Below are 17,785 nucleotides of genomic sequence, written 5' to 3' on the forward strand. Positions count from 1 at the left end.
TATAAATCATCTGGAAGATCAATTCTTGAGTTGAGGCTGCATTTTAGCGAATGGTAGCTAACTCGTTTAACCAGTCGTCTCAAGATACATATTTAAACCTCAAAAACAGCAGATAGGAATTTAAAACGTGGTGACATGAGTAATTAAAAAAAAGTCTTTGTATAATGTTGTATAATGCATTTAATTTACTCATTCCCCACCAGGAAGAACTTTTATGATCCTTGATCTAATTGAATGGTGGAGTAATGATAATTTTCGGTGCAATTTTATGCAGATTTTATGGATAATTATGTTTTGTGTATCTGAGTCCATGCCCCTGGGATGCTGCTGCAAGCAGGATTATCATTGTATCTGTACCGCACTGTACTTGTGCACATGGCAATAAACTCGATCAACTACACCCAACCTCCTATTTCTTGCAACCTTATCCAATTTGCACGATGTGGGAATCCAAGCTCTCAATCATTGACCATTATCGAGGTTAGTTATCTATGAGTATAAGCAGCTTAAAAGGCCCTGAGAGATAGGAAACCTCTGCTTGCGCTCAAAATGGCATTGTGCGTTTGGTATAGGTTACCGTTGCGATCTGACTATTTGTGTGAGTGTCTGCATTCAGAAAAAATACCTTCTTCCTAAGAAATCATCCTGTATATGTTGGATTGAAAATTGACTTAAACAAAATAAATCTTAATTCAGTTGTTTTTTGAGTTTTGGTTTGGAGCATTGCATTGAAACCCCAGAAATAAATCTCTCTGGGGTCTCTATAGATGAACTGAAGTGGAACATTTGATGTTTACAACATTGCATGCACAATTCAAAAGAGGGCAGCTTCACTGAACTTTGCAAGTAAGAAAACAGGAGTGGCAATTCACTGTCTGTGTTCAGTCAAACACACTGGCACCAATGATGCTGAGATTTTCTTGAACTGCAGCTGACCCTAAATCTGCTGAACTTGGTGTTTCTTTAGGTTACGAGCCTAGCTTGGCATCAGCTGCGCTGCAGTAGTCCATAAAAACAAATGTCGCCATCTGAAATCCGAGTTGTTTCCAGGAGTTGTGCTAAAATGAAGTCTTTCATAAGCAATCGTTCAGTGTAAATCTCAATACATAGGGATCAGGCCTTTCATCGCTGGAGGCAATGGTTTAAACAATGAAAGTTAGTGTCTGAATTTCCATTCTATGATGGTTGTAATTTCACCATGGAAGGAATGTCATTAATCACATTTTGCTTGAGAGAAGTTATGTTCACGGTAATGTTTAATTTTTGGTCTCTACTGTACACCCATTAATCCCTGACCTCTGTGACACACCGACACTATGATGATACAATCATACTAATACCAAACAAAGTTCGGAAGGTACTTCTGCAGAGTAATTACCTAGGGAGTTTCAGGATTTTGGACCAGGAAATAGTGATTATATTTCTACATTAAGGGGATGCGTGATTTAATGGGATATTTGAAGCCAGCCTACCTGTTGCCCTTGGGCTTGGGTTATTTAGAAGCTGATCTTGTAGACAGATCTGTAGTGCATCTTGTAGGTGGTTATAAATGCATCCTTGGGAACCAGTGGTAATGGGGTGAATTGGAAAGGGGTCTGAATAAAATAGGTTGGTTTGCTTTGGATGGTTTCAATCTTGGGCACTTTGCAGCAATGTCCATTCAGGCAAATAGGAAGTGTTCACTACATGCGACCTCTCTCATCTATACTTTGAAAATGATGGGAGATTTTGGAGCGTCTGATGGTGAGTCATTCATTACAAAATAATTTAATCTCTCTTCCACCACAAAGGAACCCCATGAGGTTTCTGCTCAGTGTTTACTGACAAAGTGGTGATAGGATGTGGGGGTGGTAAAGTTGCTGAAAGTTAAGGGGACACGGCAATTGCCTGGGTCTTGTACGGCACAATTATAACTTGCTGTTGCACGCAAACAGCATTACCATAGGTAGCTTAGACAATTGGACTGAATGATAACAATTTTTAACAAAGGTTTTCATAATTCCATGTTAAATATTAAATGTAACATGTTAAAGCATGCAGTTTGGCTTGGTTTAGAGATACATCGCGGAAACAGGCCCTCTGGCCCACCGAGTCCACACCGACCAGCGATCCCCGCACATTACCCTACACCCACTAGGGACAATTTTTTACATTTATACCGAGCCAATTAACATACAAACCTGTACGTCTTTGGCGCGTGGGAGGAAATTGAAGATCGCAGAGAAAACTCATGGGGAGAACGTACAAACTCCGTACAGACAAGTACCCGCAGCCAGGGATGAACCCTGGTCTCTGGTGCTGTAAGGCAGTAGCTCTACCGCTGAGACACTGTGCCGCCCTGTGGCTTTAACACTTTCAATGCCATATGTAAGAGAATAAAGGCAATAGAACATAGAACAGTACAGCACAGGAACAGCCCCTTTCGGCCACAATATCATAAGACACAGGAACAGAATTGGGTCATTCGGCCCATCGAGTCTGCTCTACATTTCTGATAAACATTATACTAAATGGAACTAATAACTCTGCCTGCACATGGTCTATATCCCTCCATTCGCTGCATATTCATGTGCCTATCTAAAAGCCACTTTAATGCCACTATCGTATCTGTTTCCACCACCACCCCTGGGAAGTGTGTACCAGGCACCCACTACTGTGTGTGTGTGCGTGTGTGTGTGCGTATGCGTGTGTGTATGTAAAAGGTATCCACCGCTCTTTGCATTTTCAAAACACAAACTTTCCCTCTCGCCTTGAAGCTATGCCTCTCACATTTGACATTCCTGTCCCGGGGAAGAAGGTTGTCCACTGTCTACCCTATTTATGCCTCTTATAATTTTGCAAACTCATAAGAGAAAAAAACCTGCAGCATCGGAGACTGAGAGATGGAGGTTTGGTATTCACCAGCAGGAGACACTAATCAAATGATTTCCGTGCATTTTGATGCATTTTTGGGGAGACCTCCACTCTTATCAAACATAATATGTGATGAGAAAGGTGGGATCTTCAGTCAGGGCAAGTAAAATGAAGAACTAGTAGCAAGGTACAGTAAAGTTGTTGTGCAGAGGAGAGCTGCTATCTGTGATGCCTGCATTTTCACGCTACAGGGACACGGCGCTGGCTCTTTACTGCTGTTGCCTTCTGCTTCCTTTTCTTTGGTATTTTCTGTAAAATTGATTATAAATCCAACAGAGTTTTGAAAACATCACATGGTGTTTAGTTAGAACCTGCTGCTAAAACATCGATGCACTCTTGCTGACTGGTGCTGTTTGTTCATTTGGATGTACTATATTAAAAATCTTGTGACCATACCAACTATTCACGTTGTACGAAGTGGAATGCAATGCGGAGGGGAGTTATTTTTAAAGGGACAGTACGTTTGTATTGTAGGATTAAACAGGCTCAATATTCCCTACAATATTCACTACTTCCCTGATAGTGTCTTCTCTATTTATTTTAAAATATTTAAGGAATCCATTACAATAGTGGGCAAATTGAATTTGATAAATTTGTTAAATCACAGTAGTTATTTTATAGAAACTTACTGTTGGTTACTCAATGTATTGAGGATAGTATTTATTTTGTCATCAAAAGGTAATATCCTGAGTTAGCATTTCCAGATTAGGTGCTGAAGGAGTAAATGAAAAGGAAGCAGTTTGTGATTATGGAATTAATGGATTGATTGAAACAGGAATTAATGGAAACAGGCCTTTGGGGCCCATCGAGTCCATGCCGGCCATTGATCACCCGATCACACTGATTCTATATTATTCCTGTTTTCACCCACTCCCTACACTCTAGGGACCATTTACAGAGGCCCATTAATCCACAAACTCATGTGTAAGAAGTAACTGCAGATGCTGGTTTAAACCGAAGATAGGCACAAAATGCTGGAGTAACTCAGCGGGACAGGCAGCAACTCTGGAGAGAAGGAATGGGTGACGTTTCGGGACGAGACATTTCTTCAGACAGACCCATCTTCTTCTGCAGAAGAAGGGTCTCGACCCGAAACGTCGCCCATCCTTTTTTCTCCAGAGATGCTGCCTGTCCTGCTGAGTTACTCCAGCATTTTGTGTCTATCTTCAATCTACAAACTTGCACGTCTTTGAGAAAGATGTGAGGGGAATCTGGAGCAGCCAGAGGAAACCTGAACAGTCACAGGGAGAACGTGCAATCTCCACACCGACAGTCACCTGAGGTCAGGAACTGAACCAGGGTCCCTGCCGCTGTGAGGCAGCAGCTCTACAAGCTGCACCCACTGTGCCCGTTATCATCATTTAATCTTTATAGAAACATAGAAAATAGGTGCAGGAGTAGGCCATTCGGCCCTTCGAGCCTGCACCGCCATTCAATATGATCATGGCTGATCATCCAACTCAGTATCCTGTACCTGCCTTCTCTCCATACCCCCTGATTCCTTTAACCACAAGCGCCACATCTAACTCCCTTTTAAATATAGCCAACGAACTGGCCTCAACTACCTTCTGTGGCAGAGAATTCCAGAGATTCACCACTCTGTGTGATTTTTTTTTTTCTCATCTCGGTCCTAAAAGATTTCCCCCTTATCCTTAAACTTGTTCTGGACTTCTTGTTCTGGACTTCCCCAACATCGGGAACAATTTTCCTGCATGTAGCCTGTCCAACCCCTTAAGAATTTTATAAGTTTCTATAAGATCCCCCCTCAATCTTCTAAATTCTAGCGAGTACAAGCCGAGTCTATCCAGTCTTTCTTCATATGAAAGTCCTGACATCCCAGGAATCAGTCTGGTGAACCTTCTCTGTACTCCCTCTACGGCAAGAATGTCTTTCCTCAGATTAGGAGACCAAAACTGTACGCAATACTCCAGGTGTGGTCTCACCAAGACCCTGTACAACTGCAGTAGAACCTCCCTGCTCCTATACTCAAAGTTATGTTAAATGCTGTATGTCATCTGACTGTGCCCACATTTCTTAATATGTTGCTCGAGTGATGGGGTCTAGAGAGGAGGCTACAGGGAGGTAGAGGGGACTGTATTTCTACATATTCTCCAGTACTAGTGGACTAGCAGAGCCGGAGAACCATTTGAATTAATCGTCTCGAAAACATCTCGAGCCTTTCCAGCCCAACCTGTGAAGCAAAAAAAAATTACATGGCCTATAACCCGACATATTTATTAAAAAAAAAGGTTATTGTGGTGAATTCTAGGCAGGAAAATCAATGTATTTTAAACAATTTCAGCTGTGCAATTTGGTTTGCTTGTTCGGAAAAGAACATTCATGGAATCATTACAGTTCAGAAACAGGGACCTAATGTGACCCCTAGTCGACGACAGGGATTGCAGGAGAAACAATCAGCCTGTAGATTAAAATATATGATCTGAGGAAACGTAAGAGATTGACGTTGCTGCTGTTTAGCGGCCTCTCTCTCTCATGTTAATCTGGCAGTCAGATTGGTTGTCAGAATCTGCCGATGTATGATTATTCATGTCAGTAAAAAACATCAAAACTCTTCAAAAAACACTCTAAAAAAAAATTGGTGTTTAAAATTAGATCTAATTACCATTCTAAGCACAAACATTATGCGGTGTTCCATAACAGCATTTTCACACCAGTGCCAAATTCCCAGAATATCTTCATCTCTCCCAATTTGTAAGAATCCATTAATTAAAACTAACGTTACAAATGTCTGGAGAGAAGGAATGGGTGACATTTCAGGTTGAGACCCAGTCTGAAGAAGGGGCTCGACCTGAAACGTCAGCCATTCCTTTTCTCTAGGGATACAGCCTGGGATATCTTGTGTCTATCTTGGGTGTAAACCAGCATCTGCAGTTCCTTCCTACATTTTACGAATGTCTCCCTGGGTTTAGTTTTAGTAATGTTGATTTGGGTGGTAAGGCACATGAGACCATCAGTGGAGATAAAATGTAGGCCAACCATAAGCTGCTCTATTTGTTTCTTGAATGGTCCTGGTAGTGCTAACATTTATTACCTGCTCCTATCGGCTCTTGGAGGTCGATTCTGAAGAAGGGTTTTGGCCCGAAACGTTGCCCATTTCCTTCGCTCCATAGATGCTGCCGCACCCGCACCCGCTGAGTTTCTCCAACACTTTTGTCTACCTTTGCTCTTGGAGGTAGATGTCCATCTCTAAAACCATTGGTCAGTGTGGTGGAGCATTTCTTGATAAGGAATTCTGAGATCTTGTCCGAGGACAATAAGGAGGGGAGATATATTTTCAGATGGGGGTGTGGGAACATGGTGTCAGCGAGGCCCGAGTGTGGTGTTTCCACACATCTGCTGCCGTTGACCTTCTTGGCAGTAGAGACTGTGGGTTGGAGAGGTGCTGTCAGAGCAGCCCATGAATGGTGGAGCTGAATGACTTGCTCTCTTACTGTCCTTTGGTGTTTTATCCCTTACATATGTTTATTTTTTAGTTTAGAGATACAACGTGGAAACAGGCCCCTTTGGCCCACCAACCAGCGATCCCCGCACATTAACACTACCCCACACATACCAGGGACAATTTTACACTTGTACCAAGTCAATCTACCTACAAACCTGTACGTCTTTGGAGTGTGGGAGGAAACCGATGATCTCGGCCGGGAGCTCGACAAGAAACACCATCGGGTCATTCATGGACGGGTGGTGGAATGTGCTCCTGAAGACAGTCTCTGCTTGACCACTACTCCACTATGTGGGAGGACTGTGATCGTGAGGCCTTTACTTAGTTGCATCTATAGGGAGGGAGGGAGTTGCAGGCAGAGAGGGAGTGAGTTGCAGAGAAAGGTGCAGCATACGATGTGACCATGATGTGGAGAAGAGGGCATAGCCTAAGAATAAAAGGACATACCTTTGGAAAGGAGATGAGGAGGAATTTCTTTAGTCAGACGTTGGTGAATCTGTGGATTTCATTGCCACAGATAGTTGTGGAGGCCAGGTCGCGGGGAATTTTTAAGCAAACATTGACAGGTTTTTAATTAGTACGGGTGTCAGCGGTTATGGGGAGATGGCAGGAGAACTGTGTTGAGAGGGGATGATAGATCAGCCGTGGTTGAATGGCGGAGGAGACTCGTTGGGCCGAATGGCCAAATTCTGCTCCTGTGATTTAAGAACCTATAATGGTCTATCCTGGTGATAAGGTGTTGCCGTGATGCATTCACTGGCAAGGCCTGAAGTACCGGTACATGGAACACAATGTGTAGGGAAGAACTGCAGATGCCGGTTAGACTTCTCTAACTTCAAATAGCCCTTGCTTTCCCTCTCTATCCCCTCCCCCTTCCCAGTTCTCCCACCAGTCTCCAACTACATTCTATCTTTTCCCCGCCCACTCCCCTGACAAGGGTCTCGACCCGAAACGTCACCCATTCCTTCTCTCCAGAAATGCTGCCTGTGTTACTCCAGCATTTTGAGTCGCCATGGAACTCTAGCTGCGGGTTTCGTAGTTTTATCAGTGAATCTGGAAATGCTTCAGATTAATTTCACCACAGTCAATTGTGAGTTTTAATGGGAGTGGGTGGCATTATAACAAGCACACTGTAAGGGAATACTTCCCTCCTGAGTAAGTAGGAGTATGTTTACTGCCCTCTCTGATCATCTCACTTCAGCTCTGAATTCTTTGCTCCCCCTGGAAACCGCAACTGCAAATGAATCTATAAGAATGTTTATTTTACACTGGCGTCTTGTGGGAGAGAGAATACTGCATTACATTGTTCCTCACGCATGCTGACATTTCTTTCTTCTGCCCTTGATCTTGCCTGTGAATGGTTGTGTGGAGTCCTGGAGTATGTGCATGTCTTCTCATGAGATAATCTTTTTACAGCTCCAGGAGTGGGGCTAAAGATGATGTACAGCAAACAATGTTTGAATGTTCATGTAAAGGAAATGCAAGCAAGCCATCGACAATGACTAACTATGCGGTTATAAAACATATTGTTATTGTACTATACTGTTGCAACTGAAACGGTGCAGTCAAAGAGTGATACAGCAGGGAAACGGGCCCTTTGGCCCAACTGACCAATATGTCCCATCTACACTAGTCCCCTTGTTTGGCCCATATCCCCCTAAACCTGTCCTTCCTCTGTACCTATCTAAATGTTTCTTAAGGGCCTGTCCCACTTGGCCATCATTGCGCCTCATTTACGCGTTATATGTAAATTAGGTCGACGCATCGTGACGTGTGGGGTGCGCATGCGTTGCACATGGTGAGGCGTGGAATCGTGTGCGGTATCGCGCGGCGCTCCAGGATTTAGTACAGGGACTAAATCCTCGCGCGCCACCTGCATGACGTATCGCGTACGCATGCTCACGCATTGGATACGCATGCTGTGCTTTGGCATCGTACGCTGGCGTCCCGACGTCTCACGTGTATCACGTGATGACACATGGTTACGTCACCGTGCGTCAACGTCCTTACGTCCTTGCGTCAGCGTCCTGTCGCAAGCCGCAGGGTATTCTAATGACGTCACGCGCACAAGACGGCTGTGCTGACACATGATTTGCTTGCGACGTCTCGCATCATGACGCGTCGACCTATTTTACATATGACTCGTAAATGAGGCGCAAATGACGGCCAAGTGGGACAGGCCCTTTAAGCGTTGCAATAGTACCTGCCTCAACTACCTCCTCCGGCAGCACCAGTACTATACACTTGTAAATAGATGACTATTTACAGATTATTGTTGCTGTCATTTAATGCTATTTGACTCGCGCAAATAACAAAGATAGAGCAGGAAATGTGGTGACTGGATGTTCCAACATTGATATTAAAATTCCTACAAAATAAAAATCTGACATATTTGGTCCTCTGTTCATTTATGTAAATATTTGCTATTTTTGAATGATTCACTTTCCAAGATTGTGGGCTTCCATTTCCCAGACCATTGTCTCTCTGTCTCTCTTTTTTTTTTTTAAATTCCAAGACTTTATTCAACACAACAGATGATACAACAGATCAAGTCATAAACAAAAATAGAAATTACACTATATCAAGTGTCATTATAATACAACATTACAATCATTGTTCACAATACTCTCGACCCCACGCGGTGACCAGCGCCCACGGAAGACCTCCAAAGTCCCCGTGGACACCGCGTGTTCCCTCTCCAGGGACACGCATGCACGGACGTAGGCCCGAAAGAGGGGCAGGCAGCCGGCTCTAGTCTGACCATCGACCGCCTGCTGCCTGGACCCACGAATGGCCATCTTGGCCAGGCCCAGGAGCAAACCGACAGGTAAGTCCCACCCCCTCACTCGGCTCTCCCCACACCCTGCCTTGTGTCCAAACACATGAATCGTAGGACTAAAATGCAATCAGAACTTTAGGAACAACCCTTTCAGATATTGGTACAGGGGCAGTAGCCTCTCACACTCCATATAAACGTGGAACACGGTCTCTTCCTCGCCACAGAAAATACAAGCAGCGGACGAGCCCGTGAACCGACTCAAACGTTTATTACATGACACCGCTCTGTGCAGCACTCTCCACCCCAGGTCCCCAATGTAAAGGGGGACAACTCCCTTGTAGAGGGACCCCCACTGGGGACCTTCCCCGCCTTCAGGTGGTAACACCGTCCACCATGGTGTGTCGGGTCGGGAGATGAAGGCAAGGAGGTGCAGAATGTGCAGGAACATTCTATACAGTGAGCGTCTCTTCGCGTCACGAAATGGCATGCTAGTCATCTCAGAAAGGCGGCTCAGGTTATGTGGAGTCGGTGCCCGGGAAATATCCTGGAGCCGAGGCCCGATGAGCAGATCTGGCGGAGCCGGTAAAAGCTCATTCAGAACCACTCTAGGCGCACGCCTCTCCTCGACACCCGCCATGACTGGGTGAGGACCGGCCACTCCCGCAGCCGCAACATCCCCCTCCCCTCGTGGAGCAACACGCTGGCTGAAAACAACCAGATTCCTCACTCTTAGCACATCCCGGTAGAAAACATGGCAAGCCCCTTAGGGCTGGTCGACTGATGCCTGCCACCGGGAGCCGCGAGACCCTCCTTAGACAATGACCCCGTCGGAAAAAATACGTGGCCAAAGCGTGCCATCTGGGGGGGTTCTCTATATACATATACCTCCGCAGGGTCCTGAGACGGAGAGCCGCCACCTGGGTACGCACGCATACCAAGGACTGGCCACCCTCCTCTAACGGGAGACTCAGGACCGCTGCGGAAACCCAGTGCTTCCTATTTCCCCCAAAGAAGTCCACCAGCCTCTTCTGTAAAGCATTTACAAAAATGGAAGGCGGGACAAGAGTAGCTAGCCGGTGCCATAACATGGAGGCCACCAGCTGGTTTATGACCAACACCCTCCCCTGAAAAGAAAGAACTCCAAGCAAGCCGGACCAGTGCCCCAGCCGGGCAACCACTTTCGTCTCCAACTCCTGCCAGTTTGCCGGCCAAGCATCGTCAGTAGGACTCTCTGTCTCTCTGTCTCTCTCTCTCTACATTCATATTTAATGCTAAATCAAGGGCAGTGTGAAGTATCTGGGCTACTTAACCCAAGTAGTGGGTTCTTAACCTCGAAGTCCATGGCGGAGTGTACAAACGCATAGAGGGAAACACATGGTGCTGGAATCTTGGGGGGAAAAAAACAAACTGCTGGAGGAACTCAGCAGGTCAGGAATAGTTCATGTTACAGGTAGAGTCCCTGTATTTGGGCATCAAGTCTTGATACGCTGTCTCAATCTAAAATATCAACTATTCCGTTCCCACCACAGATGCTGTGTTGAGTTCATCCAACTGTGTATTTTTTGCTTCAGGTACCAGCACCTGCCATCTTGGGACTTAAACTAGGTATGTGTAGTTTCATCAAGGACTCTTTGTGATATAATTATGGATAATTTCAGAACATTGTAACACTGAGAGCAGATAATCAGGCGATTCTATCCTTCCTTGTAGATTACCTTAAAGCAACAATCGTGTACCAAATGCAGATCAGAAAATAGGCACAAAATGTTGGATTAACTCAGCGGGACAGGGAGCATCTCTGGACAGTAGGAATGGGTGACATTTCCAGTTGCCCATTCCTTCCATCCAGAGATGTTGCCTGTACCGCTGAGTTACTCCAGCATTATGTGTCTATCTTTGGTGTAAACTCTGCAGTTCATTCCTACACAAGATACGAAAATCATGATTGTGGTAACCCCTCCCCCCCTACTCCTGCCTTGTAAATTGACTTTATAAATGTTACAGATGGTACACAATTGGAAGTATTTCAAGAAATCCATCTTGTCTGGCAATCAAGATCCTAATCCAAATATAGATTTTGGTTGATGTAATGTTTTAGCAGCGTGGCGCCCCATCTAGTACAGTAATTATGTTCAAAAGCATAGGCCCCATAATCTTGGCCACATGGTCTATCCAAAGGCCAAATTTGTGTGTGTGTGTTTGCCAGATAAAATATGAGATAAACATAGGGTTAAGATATGCTGCAGTAAAAATCCTGTAAGCAATTTTAAATTGAACGTTAAAGTGGAATTCCACACACCTACTGTTCTCACATTATTTTGAAACTGGCAGTTTTCAAAATGGCAGTTACAGAGATTATTTCAATGTTTGCAAGTTAAATATGGAAGCAATTCTGGTTATTATTTGCATATTTTTCTACCCAACACATTCCTAATCTTGGAGCCAAAAGTTGCCACTAAAGAGCAGCCACCCAGTTTTGAAACTGATGAATGTATGTAAATATTCATGTTTTTAATTCAAATTTCATTCTGCTACCCTGTGTGGTTTGTCTTTATGCAACTATTGTTTGTCAATCCTAATGTCTGCGTATATCCGGGATTCTTGTTGTTTTGGCCGTTTAGATTTAGATTATCTTTGTGATTGCTGTCAAGAAAAAATAGGCAATTTATCTTATTTTGTGATGGAGCATAGTGTGACTCATTAACCAAACATGCATGTATGTATGTATGTGTTTAGGATAGAGAGACCTTGGGTAATCATTGGCAGAGGGGTTATTGGTGGAAGGATCTGTTTGCAGATGGGAATGAGATGGAGATCTGCATGGATAAGAAATCTGTCAGTAGTAAACTTTTGTACTTCATGATCAGTATAAGTGAAATCAATGAAATATTCTGTCAATTGTCAAATGATTTGGAACTTTGTCAGCCCCATTTTAGCAATACCATTGAGAGCCTGTATAAGGCAGTAAATTCAGTCTATTATAAAGTACACGCAGATCAAAGTGGAATCGAATGGTGTTTAACAGCTATTAAAAAGTAAGGTTTACTATTGAAGGAATGCTATGTATCGTTTTCCAATTCGTTTCTTTCATATTCTATCTCTTGTTCCATTTTAATTGTGTAGGAAAGAATTACAGATGTTGCTTTATACCGAAGATAAGCACAAAATGCTGGGGTAACTCAGCGGATCAGGCAGCATCTTTGAAGAAAAAGGATAGGTGACGTTTTGGGTTGAAGAAAGTCTGACGGGTTTAGACTTGAAACGCCACGCATTCTTTTTCTCTAGAGATGCTGCCTGACCCGCTGAGTTACCCAGCACTTAGTGTCTACTTCCATTTTAATTGTATTTGGTATCTTAATGATATATGGGGGGGGGGGTGAAATCTGAAATTTGCCATTGACTTTAAATTATTAAATTCATCCCAGTGTTTATGTTGCAGGGCTAATCATTCTGCTTTTGTGCTGAAAGATACCAGGAAAATTTACAATGCAACTGAAGATTCACTAGTTAGCCAAAACTGTAAACAGTTTCTGTTGATGCTGTGTATGGTGGCAACACTGACCAACGAGAATGCAAATGATAGGGTATTATTAACCCTGTCATTAAAATTGCTATTGCCGTGTTTATGTACTAATTTCTAGAACGCCTCTGGCTGGGACTCCCACAGTCAAGAAATATGTAGATGAGTGCTTAAAACTCCATGATTTATAAGGTTAAGGCCAAGTGGTGGAATGTGAGGGGAACTTCAATGGCCATCAGGGACACAAGACCTGTTCAAAGCTGTAAGACTGACTATATGTAACCATTGCTATTTCCTGGAGATCTTTTACCCGCCCCCAATCTTCCTTTCTCCTAGTAAACTTGTTTTTTTCTTTTTAGAATTCTGCAAACCTCACCTCTAACTTGTTGACAGACAGAGCTGTTACTGAAACAAAACACTTTGTTGTATCTAGAGATAGATAGATCTGTTGTATCTGCCTATCTTTGAACTCTGAAATAAATTTGTGGCACTCAAATAATGGAACTCGACCAATTTCACTGCATTCTAATGTTTAGACCTTTTTAGAACCAATATACTAGAGTACAACATTTTGTAGGTGTTTTAAAACTGAAGTTTTATCTCTTGTAACAGGAGCGTGGGATGTGGTTCTTCTCCATAAAATGGTTCCTCAAGTAACTCTTCAAACTGACTCTCTTTTGTTCTATTTCTAAATGAGATGTTGGAGGTTATAATGAAGAACACGCACACATTGAAGGAGCACTTGGCACTGCAACAGGAATGAATCAGTTTAGTTTGCATATTGTACAGTGGACCACACCCAGAGCTGTTTGGTAAAGGATCATCAGTGAAGCATTTGACTGCGGATGAGTTGAATCCTTAGTGACATTTGCTTTATGCACATTGACATTCAGATCTTTGTCCAAAGCTTTTTTGTTTTGGGTGGAGGGAGGGTCTTAGTTTGTGGGTGGGTGGGTGTGGTGAAAGACTTTGTGTGGGAGGTACATTGCGGTTTACATTCTGACTGAGTACATTGAATGCATTCTGAACAGCTTGTTAACAAAAGAGACAATTGTTCATATTTGGGAAGGAGGATTTACTGTTGATGACTAGATTTAGGCTCAAAACTCCATGCTTCAAATTAACCAAGGAATTATGTCCCTTGGGGGTATTAAAAGATGTTGCAATTTTACAAACTGGGGGAATTAATAAAGCTCTGCTGCTATTATTTTTAAATATGCAGGTAAGAGGTATTTTAAGTCCATTTTAAATTTACCAATTTTTAATTGAAATACTTTCATCCAGTAACTTGGGCATTATTTGAATCTCTGCTTACTGTTATTTGTTTAAGAGGTGTGCCAAAATACACAACCAGTCACTGGGAATCCTATTCATATTGGCGGTGGCAGTGCATTAGCACCCATCCTATCATTTAAATAATTTCAAGATTCAAGAGACATTTATTGTCACATACACCAATTGGTACAGTGAAATTTGGGGTCACCATACAGAAATACGAATAAAAAAATGAACACAGAACACGATAGTCTTCAACATAAATATCCCCACACAGCGGAATCAAAGTTTCGTACTGTGAGGGAAGGCACCAAAGTTCAGTCATCCTCCTCTTTGATGTTCTTTGATGTTCACCCGTGGTCGGGGCCTCCCGAAGCCCCTCCGCAGTCGCCACTACGGGCGGCCCAATGTTCAGGCCCTCTCGCCGGGATGATGGAACTCCGAAGTCGGAACGGGAGAACAACCTCAGCGGCTTGGACTTCCGAATCGGCCACTCCTTACTGGAGACCGTGGCTCCCGAAGTCCACAGGCCGAGCTGGGCAAAGATTCACGCTGGCGGTCCTCGGCAAAGGGATCCCACGGCTCCGCGATGTTGAAGTCAGCGCCGCCCGCGGCTAGAAGCTCCTCAACCACAGCTCCACGGTGTTGAAGCAGCAGGTCCAACACTCCGGAGCTTCAACACGGCGATCCCAAGTAAGGCATCGCCCGCTCCGCGGTGAATCCAGTGCTGCGCCGCTGCTGAAGCTCTGGTCCGGTCACCGGCAGGAAAGGCCGCGCCAATCCAGTTGGTAGGCCGTGAGAGGGAGGGTGAGGGGAGGGGGGGGGGTGCGAGAACATGACTCGGAGAATAGTTGCATCCTCGCCAGGAAGTGACTGGGAACCACTTTCCCCCCAGACTATAGGCAGAGGCTGCCATCAATGCGGCGCCCCTAGCCCATCTGCTGCACATGGAGCTTTTAACAAAACTGTTTGTATCTTACTCATTTTAATAACATATTCATATTTATTTAGTAAAAAGACGTTAAAACTGACTTTTTATACATTCTAAAAACAAATGAAACATTAATCATGGATTAAAGATAATTGTTTGTAATTGGACAAAAACTGTACTCCAAGCAAATAATTACATTTAAACTGAAAGGTAGATAACCAGCAACATCTAGAATAAAAATCTGTAGACACGAGGCTGCAGATGCTGGAATCTTGAGCAAAAAAACAGCAAACTGGATCAGGCACAACTGGAGAAAGTGGACAGGTGTCGTTTTGGGATGGGACCCTTCAAGGCTGTAGGGAGATAGCTAGTGGGAAGAGGGGAAGGGGTGGAGAAAGAACTGACAAGTGACTCGTGGATTCCGGTATGGAGTGGTGGGAGAGAGATAAGTCGGGTGGGCGAGAGAAAGGGTAGGGACAGTTACAAAGCCTGGAGGTGAAAAGTGGAGTAGGCAGATGCTGCAGGTAATGGAAGCTGATAAGGTGGGGAGTGAAATATAGAACTAGAGGAAGGCTTGCTGCGTAGATGGGAACGGGAGATGGAGGGGTAGGGATGGATGGTGAACAGGCAGAGGAGGGGAAAGGAGTTGGATGATATGCAGGTAGGGCAGAAACATGGTGTTGATGAGAGGACCTGGGTAGATCAGAAGGAGAAAGTGAGAGGGTGGAGGTGGTCACCTAAAATTGGAAAATTCAATATTTATGTTTGAAGGTTTGAAGATTGCAGGTTACCGAAGGGGAAAATGATGTACCGTTCTTCCAGTTTGCACGTGGCCTCACTCTGGCAATGGAGGAGGTCAAGGACAGGACTGATGTGGGAACGGAAGTGGGAATTGAAGTGGCTAGCAATTGAAAATTCCAGCTGACTCTGGTAGTCAGTGCACAAGTGTCCAGCGAAGTGGCACTTGGTCTCTCTGATGTAAAGGAGGCAGGGGTTCGGGTTCGGGGAGACGGGTGCCAGGGGTTACGGGGAGAAAGCAGGAGATTAGGGTTGAGAAGGAAAGATGGACGAGGCATGATTCAATGGCAGAGTAAACTTGATGAGCTGAATGGCCTAATTCTGCTCCTTCAACTTATGAGGCCATATTGAGAGCACCCAATGCAATATGACGTTGGAGAAAGTACATGTAAACCTTTGGCTCACACGGATGGGCTGTTTTGGGTCCCTGAATAAAGGTGAGCGAGGTGGTGTAAGGTGTAGGATGTAAATTTTGTTCCTGATGAGTTTTCCTGACTTTCTAACTTGATGGTAATCTAACATATTGACTTCTAAGTGGCCCAGTATCCTCAAGCCTACTTCTGGAGTTCTAATCATACAATCAGATTTAATAAAAAATAGGGAATGGGAATGTTCTCTACATACCTGAAGGAGGCAAGGAAGACTTGATCTGCCTCAGTCAGGAATGAATGAAAATTGATTGATTCACCAGTGTTAATATTGAAAATCATAATGAACTTTGCTTCAAATCTTTTGAACTTCACCTTACCAGAGGTCTGGTCTTTTTCTTTCAAGGGGGTGTGGATGGAATAACTGACTGTCCAGATTTTAAAATGGTTAAGCAGGCTGTATTACATGAGAAATATCTAAATTTGATGGTTTTGCCATATGTGTTTGGTTCTAAATTTAATGTTTGTTCCTTCTACAAAAATGTTCCCGTGAATTGTACAGGCTTGTATTTTCCATCATACTGCACCATACACACTGTGGGTAAAAGAAGAATGCGAAAACTTAAATTGTCCCCTTTTTGTTTTTGTTTTCAGCAAACTTGAAGTAACAAGATGTTGGTGCTCCTGGGACTTATTCTTGCCTTCCACATAGCAACCGCAGCACTGCTGTTCATTGCCACAATAGACAATGTGAGTGAACTTGAACTCTTGAGACTTGAATTCTGCCGAGGTGCACAGGAACAATATTTTTCAGATTTTTGTTAAATTACAGGTCAACAATCTTATAACATACTTATTTTGTGGAATGAGGTTAGGAACACTCTGCTGAATTTCCCTCATTAAGGGTTTGGGTTTGTCTTCGAGCTAGAGCAGCAACTTGCATTTTAACACACCTCTGAGCTCTTCATGAAGAAAATGATCAAATGTTCAGCGAGAAAATAGTTAATCAGGAAGTTTGGTCTAAAGTTTGGTTACATCTTCCTTATGGACAGTTATACCTAATTTAATATTTAGATAGTCTAGCTTTTGTAAAAATAGGCAAATTATACATTATAAAGAAAGTACTGTTTTGAATACCTGACCTCCTAATGTTACCCATTGTTGGTGTGTACAGCGATTTTTAGTAGTAGCTCCTTGTTCTTGGACAAATCCTAATGACATGGCTTTGAAAAAATCATTAGGATCCATAGTTGGACCGATAGAAAACAGGGAGAGCAATTTAACAGTGAATAAATGTGAGGAGTAAGAGTGAACTGATGAAATCAGCAACCAAAGAGGTGGTTTGGTTTAATGCAGAGAAATGTGAAGGAATGTACTTTGATGGGAGAGCAGTATTTTAAACGTTAAAAAGGGGTGCAAGGACACACATGTAATACATAATGTTTAAGAAGGAACTGCAGATGCTGGAAAAATCGAAAGCATACAAAAAATGCTGGAGAAACTCAGCGGGTGAGGCAGCATCTATGGAGAAAAGGAATATGCAACGTTTCGGGTCGAGACCCGTCTGAAGCTGGGTCTGGACCCATAATGTTGTGTACTCCTTTTCTCCATAGATGCTGCCTCATCCACAGAGTTTCTCTAGCATATGTTGTCTACTTTCGCATGCAATATATGTTCATTTTTAAAAATGAGATGGTATATTTTAAACATAATATTATCTTGACTGATTAAGAAGTAT

At 43.5% G+C, this 17,785-nt stretch overlaps 1 protein-coding gene across 1 annotated transcript in view; it reads left to right on the forward strand.

Annotated features, from left to right (window-relative positions):
- emp2 (epithelial membrane protein 2) overlaps nucleotides 1-17,785 on the forward strand; it is a 37,420-nt gene that overhangs the window by 10,679 nt on the left and 8,956 nt on the right. Inside the window, exon 2 of the mRNA XM_033040430.1 lies at nucleotides 16,702-16,797. Coding sequence (XP_032896321.1) covers nucleotides 16,720-16,797 — 78 coding nt within the window. The 5' untranslated portion in view covers nucleotides 16,702-16,719. The remainder of the gene's footprint in view (nucleotides 1-16,701; nucleotides 16,798-17,785) is intronic.

The sequence above is a fragment of the Amblyraja radiata genome, chromosome 22 (genome assembly GCF_010909765.2).
Source record: "Amblyraja radiata isolate CabotCenter1 chromosome 22, sAmbRad1.1.pri, whole genome shotgun sequence".
Lineage (NCBI taxonomy): Eukaryota > Metazoa > Chordata > Chondrichthyes > Rajiformes > Rajidae > Amblyraja > Amblyraja radiata.